The sequence below is a fragment of the Boleophthalmus pectinirostris genome, unplaced genomic scaffold (assembly GCF_026225935.1).
Source record: "Boleophthalmus pectinirostris isolate CB_2022bp ecotype Guang Dong unplaced genomic scaffold, ASM2622593v1 HiC_scaffold_20, whole genome shotgun sequence".
NCBI lineage: Eukaryota > Metazoa > Chordata > Actinopteri > Gobiiformes > Gobiidae > Boleophthalmus > Boleophthalmus pectinirostris.
In genome coordinates, this window is record NW_026571153.1 from 11,288,884 (window position 1) to 11,305,718 (window position 16,835).

At 43.1% G+C, this 16,835-nt stretch overlaps 2 protein-coding genes across 3 annotated transcripts in view; both read right to left on the reverse strand.

Annotated features, from left to right (window-relative positions):
* Positions 1 to 3,405, reverse strand: part of actn3b (actinin alpha 3b) — a 50,295-nt gene extending 46,890 nt beyond the window's left edge. Inside the window, exon 1 of the mRNA XM_020936498.2 lies at positions 3,068 to 3,405. Within this exon, the coding sequence (XP_020792157.1) occupies positions 3,068 to 3,202 (135 nt within the window). The 5' untranslated portion in view covers positions 3,203 to 3,405. The remainder of the gene's footprint in view (positions 1 to 3,067) is intronic.
* A 349-nt stretch (positions 3,406 to 3,754) lies between these two features.
* Positions 3,755 to 15,150, reverse strand: rbm14b (RNA binding motif protein 14b). 2 transcript variants are annotated; one of them, XR_008632552.1, is made up of 5 exons: positions 15,003 to 15,150; positions 13,357 to 13,709; positions 12,156 to 13,200; positions 9,296 to 12,018; positions 3,755 to 6,560 (listed from the first exon to the last, which is right to left on the reverse strand). XR_008632552.1 is itself a non-coding variant. In XM_020936454.2 (4 exons), exons 2-4 carry the CDS (start codon positions 13,703 to 13,705, stop codon positions 11,679 to 11,681), a joined length of 1,734 nt encoding a protein of 577 aa, XP_020792113.2. In that variant the 5' UTR covers positions 13,706 to 13,709; positions 15,003 to 15,150; the 3' UTR covers positions 3,755 to 11,678. The 2 variants fall into 2 exon arrangements, 1 of the variants encoding a protein (XP_020792113.2); XM_020936454.2 differs by having other exon boundaries at positions 3,755 to 12,018.
* Positions 15,151 to 16,835: the final 1,685 nt, after the last annotated feature.

Genomic DNA, 16,835 nt, shown 5'->3' on the forward strand with positions numbered 1-16,835 from the left:
CTCAGTCACTTAGCAGCTGAACCTTCGAGCTATGTGAAAGCCTAGAGGACTGTAGTTAGACTTAGACTTTACCTCATGCAAAATAGAAAACCCAAAAGGTACCAATGCAAATTATCACCCTCTTAATCGTGTGGAAATCACTTTGGTGTAATATTTTTGGGGGGTTTGTTCCTACAGGGGATGCCCTTCCTTTTGCAACCACCTGGAGTTGGCGATGCGGTTAAGCGTCTTGCTCGATGACACAACAGTAGCATGTTCTGAAGCGAAGGTTAAAACAGTTTGACCCCTAAATGACAAGGACATGATATAGTTAGGCCCCAGTGCAGATTTATTGTAAAATCAGCTCCAAATGAGGCTGCTTCGTCCTGTTTGTATCTAATTATGCAGCATTTTTATCGTCTAAGAAGCAGGAAGTGTGCTGTTAGCATGCTGGTCGGCGACAAAACTCAGCTCCGGGCCTCTGAAAGCGTCGAAAATCGCTTATAAGCTTGTAATTAAGATATCAGGACCGTGCCAGGAAAGCGAGTAATAACTTTGGACCGCTGCGAACCATTTGAAATGAACAAGCTCTGTTTTCAGGTTTTTAAATCCATAAATCTGTTTTTAAACCGTGTCGGCCAGCAGCGCCTTTAATCTGACCCCAGAGATTGTATTTTGATTTCAGCACCTCTCGTTCAATGGCAGACATCCTTCGTCGTTCGCCAATTTATATTAAAATTAGGCACTGAGTCACTATTGAGCAGCTCAGAAATCAGAAACACGAGCTACAGCTAAAGACACGAAGACACCCCCCAGCACTATGTCATCGCGGATTTGGATCAGCGTGTTGACAAACATTCTACCAACACTACTCAGCGTCCGAAATTTACCGGAAAAATAAACCCAAAGACAGAATAAGAACAGGTGGTACACAGATTTCCCTTTCATATTCATTACACGGCCAAATGATGTTCTGCTATATTTACGGACTGATATCAGCTCCTTAAGCTCGATTCTCCGGCGGCGTACAGTGTCTGGGCCCTCCGCAGATGCACACACTACAAATATGATTCATTCGTTTCAGCTTACTGTTTATAGACGCCATTTTGAGGACTTTTTTCCATTAAAAAAAATAGAAATTTAGGTTTGAATTGGTAGTCACTTTACATATAGCCTATTATTGATCTATTATAGTGGTTCATACTGGACAAAAAGAGAGAAATTACACACCAAATATTAGAATTACATAAAAATTTGTCTTTCAGAAGGATGGAAATTAGAACTGCTGCCATAGCTATTAAAAACATAACATTATCTACCTTTTTTAATGGTGAAAAGTTCTCAGAATGCCACATATAACACTAAGCTTAATCCCCATCAATAATAATAACGGATCAGATTTTATATAGAGCTTTTTTTGGACACTCAAAGTTGCTTAATAGGCTGATAAGATTCAGTATCTAGAACTCAGTTGAATGATGATCAAAATATATAGCTCAAAATGCACTAATTGTAACATATTAATGATTTATTTCTGCTTGCCTAGGTTTAGTTCAAGTTAGTTTGAATGTTTTAGGTCATTTTCAGCTGAGAGAAGGCAAAAGTAGGAGGAAAAGGTAAGAGTTATATCGTAAGCAGTTTGGTGGTTTGCGGACAGAGCTGTGGACAGTAGAGCAGAGCAGTGGTGTATTTTTAGGGCCATGTTTATTTGTGGCCGGTGAAACCCAGCCGGGGTGTATATCTACCATCCTGCCATCCCTCTCCTCTGCATCTGTTCAGGTCCTTCACACTGTCAGGGGGAGCTGCAGCAGAGCTTTGGCTCCACACTCACAGCACAGAGTCCTGCAGCTCCAGGTGTCTGCTCTGGCTCTTTAACACTGACTATAAGGAGGAGGAGAAGCTCTGTGGGCCTAAAACACTTCAGTGAACAGAAAACCACTCCCATCTTTACCTCATCACATACATATGGTGATATAACAGCACTCACATGACCTTCAAACAAATGATCAACTCTACATTCAGCTTATTGATATTATATGTAGACTATTCACTAAAAGCCAGTCATTTACAATTTAAGAGACATTTAAGAGTCAAAGGTTTGTTTAGGACCATCCTATGGCACAGTCATTATCACTGGAGGTAATTCAAAGCCTGATGCAGATCAGCAGGAGGTCTACGTCTGTATAAGAAAAATGGACTTGGTGTAGGTTTACAGTTGTTCAACAAGAGCCACAGCGCTCAGTCAGCCACGGCTAATTGTTAGCTTAGGCTGCTAAGTGTGTGTCTGCTCACAGTGATGTAAGTGGCACATTTACATGAAATAAATGAAATTATAGTCTCCATGTAAACTTACACTTTGAAAAACATTGCCTAAGTTTATCTGTTTTTGTTGGTCTCTTTTTAGAGGTGGATGTTGTGGCTTTTGTTGGTTCATCTGTGACAGTTAAAGACGTGCACCTGGTACGCCAGGTGGTCTCTATGGCAACAGCAGTGTGCTGCTGTAGCGCCTAAAAATAGCAGCGCAGTTTACATCATAGAAATATATTTTTTTAATTTTTATTTTATTTATTTTTTTTAAATCAAACTTCATATTTGAGACTTCACCATAATTTTACTACAGTTAACAGTTTTTACATAGTAATACATGATGCAGAAATGATGTGTTGAGTAATACAGTGATACACCATTGTGCTGGGAGTTTCAGTGGTTATTCTAACTTTATTTTGACTGAAATAGTTTAATTACTTATGGGTCTGGATTTTGATTTTGATTTAAGTGTAGACTCGCGTATGGGGAGGGGAGATTATATTTAGACAGCCTTCGCAAGGCAATCAGGGGTAACTGAAAGACAACACTGAGAAAGTTCCACAGCCTAAAATATCTGCCCACACAGCTCCAGCAGGACTGAAGTGCCAGGTGCGGCACAGCTCAGTCCCACAGGACAGTCTGACCAAGGAAATAGTGTTCACATCACACCATCATACTTAAGTTCTGTTGATACAATAGTAGCGAGTGTGCGTTTGTGCGTAATTACGCACAGCGGCACAAGGATGAAACGCTCAGTTCCATGCGCACTGATTCAACCTACCTTCCTCTGCTGTTTCTCCCAGGCTGGATCTAGCAACAGGTCCCTGTCCCAGTCTTCCTCTTGGGTCATGTACGCTTCTTCATGGTGGATCGTATAGGAGTTGCTGTATGTCATTTGGGTTTCGACAGCTGTCATCGTGCCGCCTCTATCAGGACCGCGAGTGTCCCCCTCAGTTTAGACTTAAAAAAATATTATCAGCAACAGAACCGCCGCGACGCGAGGGGGAGAGTTGGGGACTGCAGAGACCAGACTCCACTGGTACGAGGTGCCTGTGCGGAGGTGGTGCTCCCACTACCAGAAGACCCTGCGGCCGGTGCTCCTTTCCTGGTCAAAAGTGGCACACGTGACCGCACCCCAATAAGTATGGGAACCAACTGTGTGGGTATCGGGTTCAAACCCTAAAAAGGTGTAAAAGGCGTGGTCCTTTGACATGGGCAGCAGTCCGGAGGCCCGGGAGTGGCTAACACCCACGTCAATCACGCCCCTTCACACCATAGACGTTTTATGGCCTGTGCCGTGCACCTGTCGCTGTTAGTGACCCTCAACTGTAAACCCAGGTTTTATGAAACTAAAACTGAAAATATGAAATGACTTAAACCCCAACAATCCTTATTAAAACATATAGGCAGATAGAATGTTATTGGTTGTTCTAATGAATAAAAATTTAATAAAATGCATTACGCCAAATAGATGAGAAAAAAATATAGTTTATTAATGTCTTGCATGCAGAGTCAAATATACCTTAGAAATATACAGATTAAATGCAATAGGCTAAATGATACAATAATCGATTTGTCATTCACAGTAACTAACATTTTTGTCCTTGAAAATATCCCATCCTTTGGGACACACATTCTCCAGACACTTCACATGTGTCTCATCATTTTAATTACAGCCATTTCAATTACATTTGGCCTGGTCTGATAACCTACATGTAAATCTTAGGCTACTGAAATGAAGGTACCATTTATTTACATTACACGGTCACACAGTAAATGTACAGATTATACTGAAGAGGTATTGCTGGCTATTGGACATAAGACCAAAAGGTAGACACGATGATTTGATGTTAAATATAAAAACATAAAACTGCAGCATCTAGAATGAATGGATCACAAATGCAGATATATTTATAAATGAGGTATTTTCTACTGTAAACCCTACTGCTGGTGTCTCTTTGTCAGCAGTCTACTCACTTTGTGCTAGAAACAATTACACCAATCAGGCATACATGTCTGCTATTGAGAATATACTGTAAAACATTCAAAAATATCCTATGAAATATTCAGATCTTTTTATATCACAACTGCAATTCACGTCATCTGCTGTAGAGCTACAAGGACGTTACAATTATGAAATCACTTATTTCTGGAACCAAAGTTACATTTCTGGATCCAGTGTTTGCATTTTGTTAGATTTTAACTCCTGTGGTTCGTATAATACTGTTTTGAATGAAGTTTTCCTACACTTTTCAGGTAAATCGTGTTTTTTCTCACGGTTGAAATCTTGGACTAAAAATAAAAATTCTCAAAGTTGCAGCGTGTGTGTAATCTGGTTAGTTCTATCATCTGCTTGTCTCCATGAAGATGCTGGAATGTTGGTTGGCTGGAATGTTCCACAGTATGGCATTAAACTTAAGGCTAAATCCATCTCCCTGAAAACAACCAAATCAAGACGAGCTATGAGTCAGTTCTGTGCAGATGCGGGCCCACTCACAGTACATTTTCATATTTTTCGGTGCATTTCTGAGCAATAAAAACATCTGTAAAATGTCGTACTGTGGATCATTTCAAAAACACAACATCTCTTTGGAGGCAAGGAGGTAGAGGACCCTCCACCACAAAAATGACCACTGGACAGAGGAATGACACGACATAAGCTGCCATCTTGGAGTGGTACTGTCTAACCAGCACACATAAGCTTTACCAAACTCAAATCCTTGCGCTAGATGAACCTTTCTACAAATTTATTCAGTTCATCTGAGTGGTCATGATGCCTGATTGGTGTATACTGGCCACACTGTTTTCTAAATGTCATTCAAAACAAGGCAATATGGTCTATGTTATATGTTGTGCTAAAACTGATTGTTCTTCTCCTACATTACAGTGATCTCTACAGATCCAGCCACAGCAGACAACGACCGTAAAGAAAGAAGAGTGTTTTTTTGAGCATCTGGACTAGAAACTGCACAATCTTGAGTCAAAGCACAGAGACAAATCGGGAGAGGGAGTGAGGGGGGCCGGGGTGTGCTGTGAATTCAGACCAGGGAGGGGGAGAAGGGAGGGGAGGGATGCAGACAGGCGTAACTGAGATCACCCCAGCGGCAGAAGACGAGGCTGCAGTCAGGAGGCAACTGGAGCCAAAACGCTGAACCAAAATGTTTGAGCTATGAAGCCTGGATCAAAGATTTACCAACAGAACCACACAGGCAAATGTAACTACTTTTAAAAAAGAACTATTCTACTGGAGAGCTTGTCATAGAGAAGTTATTGCTTGTCTCGGTGGAGTCAGATCTGTGGAGATGCGACCCCACTCACAGAAAGAACGCATGTAAAATGACCTGTAATTTAACAAATACAGAATAGATACACTACCGGTCAAACGCTTTAGAACACCCTAATTTTTCCAGTTATTTATTGAAATTCAAGTCGTGCAAGTCCAATGAACAGCTTGAAATAGGACCAAAAAAAAAAGATAAAAGATAACAAAACGCAAGGCCAAGCTCTGCCAAAACTAGAGCAAAAAAAGAACAAGATGGTGAGCTTGAAGTGTTCAGCACAGTCTCCAGATTTAAATTCCATCGAGCTGGTTTTGGGATGAACTGGACAGAAGAGTGAAAGCCAAGCAACCTACAGGTGCCACACATTTATGGGAACTTCTGCAACAGACTTGGGAAGAACTTTCTGAAGAATATTTGAGTTCTGTTGTAAATAAAACGAGCCACGAGTGTGTTCAGTTTTTATATCTGCCAAAGGTGGACACTTTGATGAATCAAAAGTTTAGAATATGTAAACAGTAAAAAAAAAAAAAAAAAAAAAAAAACAGGAAAAAGTGTGGTGTTCTAAAACTTTTGACCGGTATTGAATATTAAAGGCAAAGCATTAACATCTCCATGAAGACTCTCTAACAGAATAGTGAATCTCTAATACACTATGAAATGTCCTATCACTTTCGCTGCTTTTGAAATGAGATACCAAATTGTTTTCACTGTTGTGGTCTATTTGTCTTGCGAAAAGGTAATGAAGACAGAAGGTGAAAGAGGTTTGTAATTAAAATTCTTTAGTAGTAGCTGCTATGTCATACTCCCAGTACTACTCTCACTGCTCATATTATTATCCGCCTTTGCGTCTTTTTATTCAAGGTAACTTTGGTGCAGGAACATTTTGTGCCTCTGTTAGAAATCCAATCACTCCTGGTAGTTTGTAGCTTCCTCACTTTCAGATGTAGGACTCACCTTTTGATACCAACACATCCACGGGGTTCAATTCAATACCTGAACAAAAGGATCACTGTTCTCAATGGAAACTGACACACATTTAGTTTCATGAGCTCTAATATGACCAGAATGTACAGTGCTACTTGAAATACTCTATGTTATATTGAAGAATTTCAGATTGGCACTTCCCTGGCGAAGAACTGCACATTAAAATAAGAAAATTTATTTTGGCTGCAAGGCAAAATGTGTGCTTCTGGGCTAGCAAAAGTACAGCCACATACCCAGATCCAAAGTGTCAAAACGGCGGTGACGGCGAGACAACCATAAAGCGCAGTAAAGTAGTAGTGAACGGCGAGAGGTAAAGGACGCGACAGGGAGGGCGGGGCAGTGAGGCGGGGTCAGAGGTCACAGGTCGGAGAGGGAGAAGGAGAGGGCGGCGAAGACGGCGGAGGAGCACAGGAAGTGGACTCCAGACCTGCCAAGCCTCAAAACAACAACCAGAAAACAACAACCAACCACATGCTCTCTTCATGTGCAGCTGTGTCCATCAATTTGCATAGAAGCTTCAGATTTTATTACAGCCACATTTGCACTTCATTTGCATTCACAATCGAAGCACGAGATTTAAATTCATCTTAATGTTAAAAAGTTAAAGGTACAGTATGATCATGCCATACCTCTAGGCCAATAAGAGTCAGGTTTGTGGAGATGCAAGCCTGCTCACGGTAAGAACATATGTTTTTAGAGTGCAATAAAGACAGCGAAAATCAAAATCATCCTTTTATCCTTTTATGAGTATTCCTTTTTGAGTGACCTTTATTTATAAATCACTTTGAAACACTGCAATTCATGTGTCAGAACTCATTTTTATTATATCTTATTGCAATCTAGGTGTTTTTAAGACTTCGTCCAAACAAGCTGAGGGTTAATATCCACTGAACTACACGACTCACTGGTTGTTGATACAGGCTTTTTCACAGCTACAAGAAAAGTATTCACCTAAAATGGATCTTTTTCTATTGATTGCATTTGTGAACACAGCAGAGAGAATACAAATGTGCTCACGTACTGAATTGCTGGACTATTGGACCAGTGAGATAAGGGCAGCCTGCACAAAATGTTCTGAGATTGACTGCTATACTGCACTTTTATGTGGGTCTATTCTTCGACTTTTTATAGATTTTGCATGTACTTAAATATGCCCTATGTAACTTTTCTGGAGGAAATATAGTGTGCCAGCAGCTTGTCTCCATGGAGATGTTATTGATTTGCCGGGAATGTTTGGCGGTATTGCAATTAACTTAGGCCAAGTTACCAGATGAATTAAAGGCGAGTCTGCACACAGTAAGGACGCATGTATGTTTTTCAAGGTGTTTTGTGACTAGGAAAACATGTAATGCAATGGGATAAATGCAAGATACGTTTAATACCATACTGTGGAACATTCCAGGCAAAGCAATAACATCTCCAGGTTCTATATTACACAAAACTGATTGTTGTGAGCCATGTTAGAATGTTGTACCTCATCAAAAACAGACCTGGAGTTGTGTTTTGTTTCATTCACACATGTCTGAGTAACTCTTTATTATTAGTCTGTTCCACCTTGTGACGTCATGAAGCGGTAGTTTTCATGTTAACCGCTACCTTTTACTGTACCTTTTGTTCATTACAGATTTGAAATTTGAGGAGTGAAACATAATGTCCCAAGGTGTAAGAGAGTGTTTTCATTGTGAGAGACGTTCTGTAAATATGAGTTTGTGTTAAACATGAGTGATTTAAACTAAGGACTGACCGATATATTGTTTGGCCGATATTATCAGCCGATATGGGCAACTGCAGACATCGGTTATTGGCCTAAATCGTACCGATATGGGCCACGTGGGTATGTTATACCTCGTTATGAAGCTTAGACTCTCTATTGCGTCAAATATGTTACACTGATATGTAAATGAGCTGTGATTAGAGGTGTGAATCGGCATTTACACATATAGTTAATTACCACGGCACGCATGATGTAAATACATCTCTTAACTCCTAAACATTATTAGCGGTAGTTTACTTTGTTTACAGGTAAGAATGTCATGCCAAAATGCCATTATGCCGACCTGCTGTCTTTAAATATGACGTAAAGAGGCAGAATAACAGTAAATATCACCTAAACAAACCCAATTTAAAATCTAATAGAGTCAAGATTGAAGATTACCAATGAATTTTAACGTCACAAAATATATTGGCTTGTGTATTGGCTATCAGCACTTAGCACCATATCAGTCAGGCTCATTTACAAAGCACAACTCCAGGTATGTTTGTGATGAGGAAACAACAAAACAAATCTGAAAATAGAGTAATATCGGGCTTAAATAAATGCATTACTAACCTTTTTGTATTGTATATAGACCAATGCTTATCTATCTGGACCTTATAAGGCTTTTATATGCAATTAGTTTCGCTTAATTCTCCTTTAAGGCTCTTGTTTACATTTATCTAATCAATTACGGGCCTTTTATTCAGTATTATGTAAACTGATGAACACAACTTCATCACTACACTGCATATTTCCGAAACAACAATCACGTGAGAGAGAAAAAGGGACTGTTTGCTCCATCAGATACAAGTGAAGGGTTGTGGACGAGTGAGCAGAGCGGGAGAATGTAGGAGAGAAAGAGGGGAAGGAGGGAGGGGTGAGTTGGTGATTGAGCAGGAAGGTACAGGTCAAAGGTGAAAGGTCAGGTGAGGGGAGAGGTCAGGTAAGTGCTTTTTTTTTGGTTTTTGGCTGTTTTGTTTTCATTTACCTTGAAGGTCCGAAGACAGAGAGAGAGAGAGACTGTGGATGCGTCGCGCTAAACATCGTCCCCATCATGGATCACGCTTCCGGAAGGTGGTACCTATTTCAGTTGAGATAGTTAGTCAGATCTGGACTGTTTTTTTTTTTTTTTCACTTTTTGGATTTTTTGTATTGAGCGAAAGAGTTACAGAGAGTATCACGCATGCAGGTAGGTTTAAGAGTAGAGAGTAGACACAAGGACACACGGAAAAGGGGAGAATTTGGTGCAGAAGGGAGACCAGACCAAAACCAGACCAGACCAGACAACCCAGAGGTAAGCCCCGTGACAGAAAAAGCACTGCTCCACAGATCAAAATGTAGCCATTCTATCTGTGCGCCTCTCACCAGCTCTCAACGTGAACTCACTGTGCTGTTTACCCTCCCAAATGTTTGAAAATTTGCACAAATGTGATCTCAGATGTGAGCTCAGAGTTAAAGAGGCTGGAGAGAGAGATGGGAGCACCGAACCGCACTTGTCTGACCAAAGAGGGCAAAGCTGGGGCAGCATCTACACTTGTGTCCCCCTGGATCCTCAGTCAAAAGGGTCTGGTAGTCGTTTTACTGAGGAGAAACAGACAGTGCAGAAAGACAAAGAGGAAGAAGAAGGGGAAATGTCCGAACCCTTGCTTTCTTTTACCACAGTAGTCAGCCAAACATTCTTTATTATCATTCGAGTAATGATTATAGGATACATATTCTCAGTAAAAAGCATGCCGGATTTTGTTCTTTTCCTAAAAAAGAAAAATTAAATACTTCTCTAAAAATACGGTCTTAAACATGGCAAACAAGACATTTCGCAAACCACATATTTCTACAAAGGATGCAACTGGTATGTGTTTGTATATAGGACACACAAAGATTACACTGTGAGATGCAAAAGTCACTTAGCCACTAAAAACCACAGGGGGGAGGGGAGGGGTACGTCCATGTGCCCAGACCGCTGTCAAAGAGTCTTGCAAAAAATATTTCTCCATTATATAGAAAAACACTTCATGGAGAACGAGACAAGTGAGATATGCCCTCGAGAAATGAATGAATATGTAAGGTTTTCAAAGACGCATAACTCATTTGTCTGATTTTTTTGCAACTACAATTTGAAGCACGTCTGATTTAAGGAGGATACTGCTAAAAGACACTGCCCCATATCTCATGTCATTGGTGCTATCACTGTTGTTCGCTCATATGAACCTTTAAGGCTCAAGTTGTGGCTTTTCAAACCTATTACACGAAAGTTAAACAAGTGCAAGTACGTAGGAAATGCTCCTGTACCCTCTTTTGAAATGATTAGTAAAGTAAAAAGCACTTAAAATGGGAGATCCCTCCGCTTAATGCACTTCACTCAAAGCTTATAGGCACATAGTTGTCATCACATAAGTCTATAGAGGATGCAGTGTAAAGATCCTTTGTAAACAGCTCATTCAGTAGTCACACAGGGGCCTTTGTACAATTACTGCGCCCCACACTGACTTGTAAACTACATTAAAAACAAAGAACACATTATTATTATCATCATGTACTAATTTAAAAAAGGCATCTGAATATGTAGGACATCCAAAATATGTACAGTCATAGTCCTCCCAAACTAAAGCGCTGACTCTGCAGCTTTGGAGCAGAGCTGCTGACTGGGTAAAAGTGAACACAACAAACACTGAAGGGGGCGTGTCGGAGGTAGGCAGCTGTAATGAGAGCTGAAGCAGTGTCTTTCAGAGGAGAGGGTGGAGGAGAGGAGCGCTCATACATTACAGTACGTTTAACATGTGCTTCACTATTGTCTGCAAGCCGCCACTGGAGCTGCTGCGCTTGTGCACTGCAAAGTCAGGAGCCCAAACATCCAGCTCATTCAGTCAGACTAACTTTACATTCAACACAGACATCTCCAAAGAAACAGCCTGGTTCTGCTGGCTCGTGCACAGTGCAGCCAGTGCACTGCTCAGGACTCACTCTGGTACATGAAAAATACAGTAATACCACTCAACATAAGGCAAAAGGCTGCAACGTAGCTGCCCTAACTGATTATCTAGGCCTAAAGAGAATGGCTGAAAGATTGTTTTGAATTTTGGCCCTAGAAAATCATAACTGGGTTGCAGAAAAAAGGCAATGAATTGTTAATACTGGCACTGTTGTGAGACTGGCACCGTAAAGTAAATCAAAGAATGCCCATAGACAGAGGAGTCAAGTGCTGAGGCTGCACTGTGAGTGTGCGATCAGAACCAGCCCTAGCCCTCTTTAAGCAGGTTAATACAACCAAAGCCCCAGGCCTGACCGCCACACACTGGAGCCCACACACACACATTCACACTACAGCTGCTGAGGAGGTGGGGGCAGACGGGTTTGGGGGGAGGGCAGTGCGACTATCGGAAGGGGGGCTCAGGCGTGTGAAGGGAGAGTTCGGGGCGGCGGAGGATGGCCTCCTTGCGCGTGGGCGGCGGCAACGGCGGCTCATACACCCTGGGCGCAGCCATGGCAGCCGCCACTGCTGCGGCGGTGGGGACCACTGGTCTGAGGGCGTCCAGCGCAGCCACGGGCCTCAGAGCATCCAGCGCCGCCACAGGCTGAGCGGGCATCGCAGGGACAGCGGGTACCGCGGGCACAGTCACTCCAGGCATCCCAGGAAGAGCCATGGCACCAGGAGGAGGGTAGTACTGGAACTGAGGGTACTGCTGCAGCTGCTGGTAGTACTCCGCATAATACCTGAGAGATATGAGGGAGGAGTTTACACAGTCCTACACAGGAACAAGCGCTCAAGTTACTGGGAAAATACAAACAGTAGTTTACAATAATGAAAAACAATTGTGTGCTACATGACGATCGGGCTTTTGTTGTTCTACCTGGCCATGGGGTCCTCTGCGGCCTCCACTGCCTCCTCTGCAGCGCGCCCTGCTGGTGTGGGCAGGAGTGGTCTCCGAGGCTTTGCTCTCTGGTACATGAAGGGTTTGATGACAGGGTCTGGCAGCAGAGGGGCTGACCTCCTCAGGGGGCTGCGGTCCCTCTCTCCAGACTTGGCCACTGCAGCTGCAGCCGCCGCCACCACTGCATTCTGTTGTTCCGCCACCACCTGCTGGCCCTGGGCGAAGTAGTGTGCCTGCCGCGCAGCCTCGAATAAGGCCGCAGTGGGGTCCGCCCCCATGGCGCTGAGGTGGGCGTAGGCTGGGGCGGCGGCACTGTAAATGGCAGGAGCCATAGTGTAGGCGGGGTTTAGTGCAGCAGCTGCAGTCTGCATGTCAAGACCTGGGGCGGCTGCCAGGTAGACGGGCGCGTTGGCCATGGTCGGGGTGTAAACCGGGGTGGAGTAAGCAGCGGCCGCTGCAGCAGCAGCAGCGGCGGCAGGCGTAGCAGCCACCTGCCCGTAGATGTTGGGGGCCACTGAGCTGTAGACCTGGGTAGCACCTGACGTCAGCCCTGTCTGGTTGGCAACTGTTCCGTAAAGCTGACTGGCAACATTAGCACCGTACACCTGACTGGCCAGGGCCCCGTATACGGCTGGGTTCACCGGGTTCCCGTCAGTGCGTGTGCCGGTGGTGATCCCGGTGAGCGCGGCGTACGTAGGGTCAAACGTAGAGGTGTTGTAGACAGAGTTGTGCACACTTTGTTGGACCTGGAGGGGCAGACCTGCAGCAGCAGCAGCTGCAGCTGCCAGGACCGCAGCCTGGCTCTGGTACTGCTCCAGAGAGGGCTTCCCCACGGGGCACTCGCCAGCGTAATGCCCCTGCTTACCACAGTTCACACACGGGATCTTCCCTGTGGGTGTCTGCTTGCTGGGTTGAACCTTGGATAGCTCCACAGACAGGGGGCGCCCTTTGAACGAGGTGCCATGAAGAGCTTCGATGGCCTGCAGTGCGTCCTCCTTATTTTCCATGTGAACGAAGGCATAACCTGAGAAAAGACACAGACCGTGACCAACAGTTAGCAATGTGCAGAAGGTTAATCAAAAAGAAGAGAATATTAAAATATACTTCTCACACTGACGTGAGATTCAGTTCATTCAGTTCAAACAATGCTCAATGTAAATTCCAGACTTTGTTATTTTACCTTTGACCTTGTCACATTCCAGGACCTTCCCAAAGGTCTGAAAGAGCTGCTGCAGGTCCTCGGTGGTGCACATGCCACTCAGATTACCCACAAACACTTTGGTGGAGTGAAGCGGCCTTCCCCTCGACTCTTCCACCACCAGATTCCTGCCCCGAAACTCGCGTCCATTGAGTTCTCTGATGGCGCGCTCGGCCGCTCCCTCGCCCTGTAAGTGCACAAAGGCAAACTGCCGCAGAACGCTACAGCTGACCACCTGGCCATAGGGTTCAAAGATGGCCGACAGTTCCTCTTGGGTCGTGTCTAGCGCCAAGTTGCCCACAAAGAGCTTCACTGTGTGGCTCTTGTCCATGGCGCTGTGGAGAAACACAGACATGTTGTGAAGAGATAACATAGAGGAGTAAGTACAGGCTATATCTGATGTTAACAACCACTTAGTAACCACTCCTATTCGACTAAGTGGTGGTGTGGCAAAAGATATCGAGCAACTGAGAGCGAGACCTGCAGTGGCGTCTGCTTCGCTGTCGGACTTTACCTGTTCTCATCGGTGACCATAAACGTTTTAAATGATTGCTTGCTTACGTTGTGTATTGGTTTATTTCACCCAATCATTTCTGGTCTCAGCTGATAACATAAGGACTTTGAACGTTCTCAAAATAGCTCCCAGGGAAGACTACACTGACCTGTGCTTAATCATACAATAAACTAGCAGAGACTTGTGAGAGACAGAGGGTGCAAACAGCTGGATCCTGTGAACTAGAGTTGTGGGTACATAGTGTTCTGTATTCATTCATTTAGATAGTGAGAGAAACGACGTGTTAAAAATGAAAACCATGATCTTAATATGTTAAGATGACCCAGGTTAAGCAACACCTTGTCTTCTGAACAGTCTTTATGACAGCTGTAAATCAAAGAGGGCAAAGAGGAACTTGACACCGCTGATCGGGGCTATTTTTCGTTTCGGCTCCAAGCAGCTGCACCAATGCACGCCCGAATGCGCAGAGTGACTGTGTGGCCCCTACTGTATAACCTAAACCTACTAACCTGTCCACTGCACCCCGTGTACTGACTGAGTGGGCTTTTACATATGGCTGCGAATTCAGGTTCATTTCAGGCATAACCAAAATGATGACGCAGCACCACGTTACTTGAGTCAACTTATTTTTGCCCCTGTGGCATTTTCCGCTGGCAAATTCATTGTTAACGCGTTTTATTAAAGAGAAACCGAGTTCACTGAGGCACTGTGCACGTTTCTACATAAGGTGAAATGCGCAAAAAGAGAAGCGGGGGATGCTTAGCGGTTTCGGCGAAAACAAAACAAACCCTAAGGCGAGCTATAAAATGTAAACTAACCAAACAGAACTATAATGTCCATGTACAACGCGTGCTGGATGTTTAAGTTAACGTAACAACGCGAGCAACAAGGCAACAATAGCGGATCGATACAGTGCACAAGAAGACAATCACATTTTTGCACAGTGGATACAGTGTGGTAGCGACAGAGGACCGGAGAAGTCCGCGGACAAAGCGAAAACGCCTCCAAAACAATTACGCATGGCAACGGCTCGGAATATAAGTGCTCGGTGTCATTTACGATAACATTACGAGCAAGGTGGCAAAGATTAAATACCAAAAATCTACCATCTTACCTAGGCGTTGCTGTATTTCAAAATGGTAGCGCCTGCTTCCGTTTGGTCGTCGGGCATTCTGGTGGTGAGGGAGAGTGGAGAGGGGGGAGGGCTGCTCTGGCTGGAGGATGCTGCTGCTGCTGCTGCTTGTACCCTCACAAAATTACACATGAAATCCCTCTCCAGCGCACCACGCACCGCAGGGACGAAGGCACGTTTTGTACAGTGATCTGCATGACAATGAAACAGCCACGGGGTTTGTGGAACTGGCAACAAGTGGATTAGGTGGGTTTAAAGTCACGTTGCTTACACTTGAAAGGTGAATATAAACTACAGGCTGGAATTTTGGTTTAAAGAGGGCATAGGCTATTGTGTAAAATAAACTTTTTTGTGTTTTACCATGTTATTCATTCATTTTATTTGTTTGAGCAAGGTGCAACAAAATTCAACAACAGTAACAAAAACAGGGTTATGTACATGAACATATTTGGGACCTGGGGCTCAAAAGGAGTAGCCTGATTCATCAGCCGGTTTCACTTTGTAGAAACCATCTGACCTCACAGCATTAGGATTCGTTCGCTTGACAGTAGGCGGGTACTTTTTTAAAAATCATTTAACCAATCGCTGCTATTTGGTTGTGACGTATGTAATGCGCCACTAATGGGGCAAACTGGTATATTAAGGTTTCCCCAAATCCCGTAGGAAGAAGGGCAATAACGTCTTTCCCCTTGATAAATTCACCAAACATTCTCTTTGTTCCTGCTTTGAATCCTCGATCTTGGGAATCATTACTGAATGTATGGCTCTTCGCTGATTGGCTGGTGCCCGAACTTGTACTTCCAGCGTTTTTGCAAACCGTCTAGTGTATTCCGATTCCTGACCTAGTCACTGGAGAGAAATGAAACTGAGCGGAGGCACTAGGTGGTGCCAGCCTGGCTACAAAAGGAGTAGGATGAAGTTAAAAAAAAAAACAAAAACAGTGTCCTACCCAAATTGTTTTTCATAATCACATGGTTCACACTTTTTTTTTTTTTTAAATCACCTTTGGAGTGCTTACCTGTCACACATGTATACATACATATATGCATCAAAGATATCCAGTACATATAATCAGTATACATATATATACACATATGCATAACACACATATACATAAATGCAGAAATATATTTTTGTTTATGTCATATCAACTAATAATAATGTTAAAGTAGGCACTAAGTTTATCGTTTATGATCATACAAAATAAACAGTAATGAGAATGAAAAATTTAAGGATTTTTTGTTTTCGTTGATGGTCGTACAAACTAATAATTGTAATGAAGAAGGCACAAAAGTTTATCATTTATGATCGTACAAAAAAGATGTTACAACAGTGTTCCCTCATCATTGTCTTACCCAGAGATGTAAACTTGTGTTCACTGACTGATTCATGCATTTGTGTTTGACTAAAAATGCTCAGAAAATGTCAGTGTTCGCCTACCCCCTATCCCCGCCCACTGCTTTGTACTTACTTGTGGTTAATTACAAAACAAATAGACAAAACAAACAAACAAAAAAACAGTACATAATGTCACGTGATTATTGAACAATAAAAACACTAAATGAAAATTGAAGAAGTAGTAGTTCTGCAGGTTTGAACAAGAAGTCAGTGGACCGGTTTCTATTATTAAGCTGTATTAGGTCAAGTTTGTAGTTTACAGTGGCCAAAATGATAATCTAAGTGTGTTATAGTTTAATCCGAAACAGGTCTGACTTGAAAAGGCAATATGTTTTCTTAAGAGTTGAAATCGAAACACATCTATGAGAGAAGAGCGCTGATAATACAATAGATGGACACTGGTCACTGTGTTGTAGA

What these genes read in the sequence shown, in the direction of transcription:
- rbm14b (XM_020936454.2), bottom strand. Translation starts at nt 13,705, where the DNA reads ATGGACAAGAGCCACACAGTGAAGCTCTTTGTGGGCAACTTGGCGCTA. An exon ending in GGAATGTGACAAGGTCAAAG is followed by an intron (nt 13,201 to 13,356) that starts GTAAAATAACAA and finishes GTCTTTTCTCAG; the next exon opens with GTTATGCCTTCGTTCACATG. An exon ending in GCAGAGGACCCCATGGCCAG is followed by an intron (nt 12,019 to 12,155) that starts GTAGAACAACAA and finishes CATATCTCTCAG; the next exon opens with GTATTATGCGGAGTACTACC.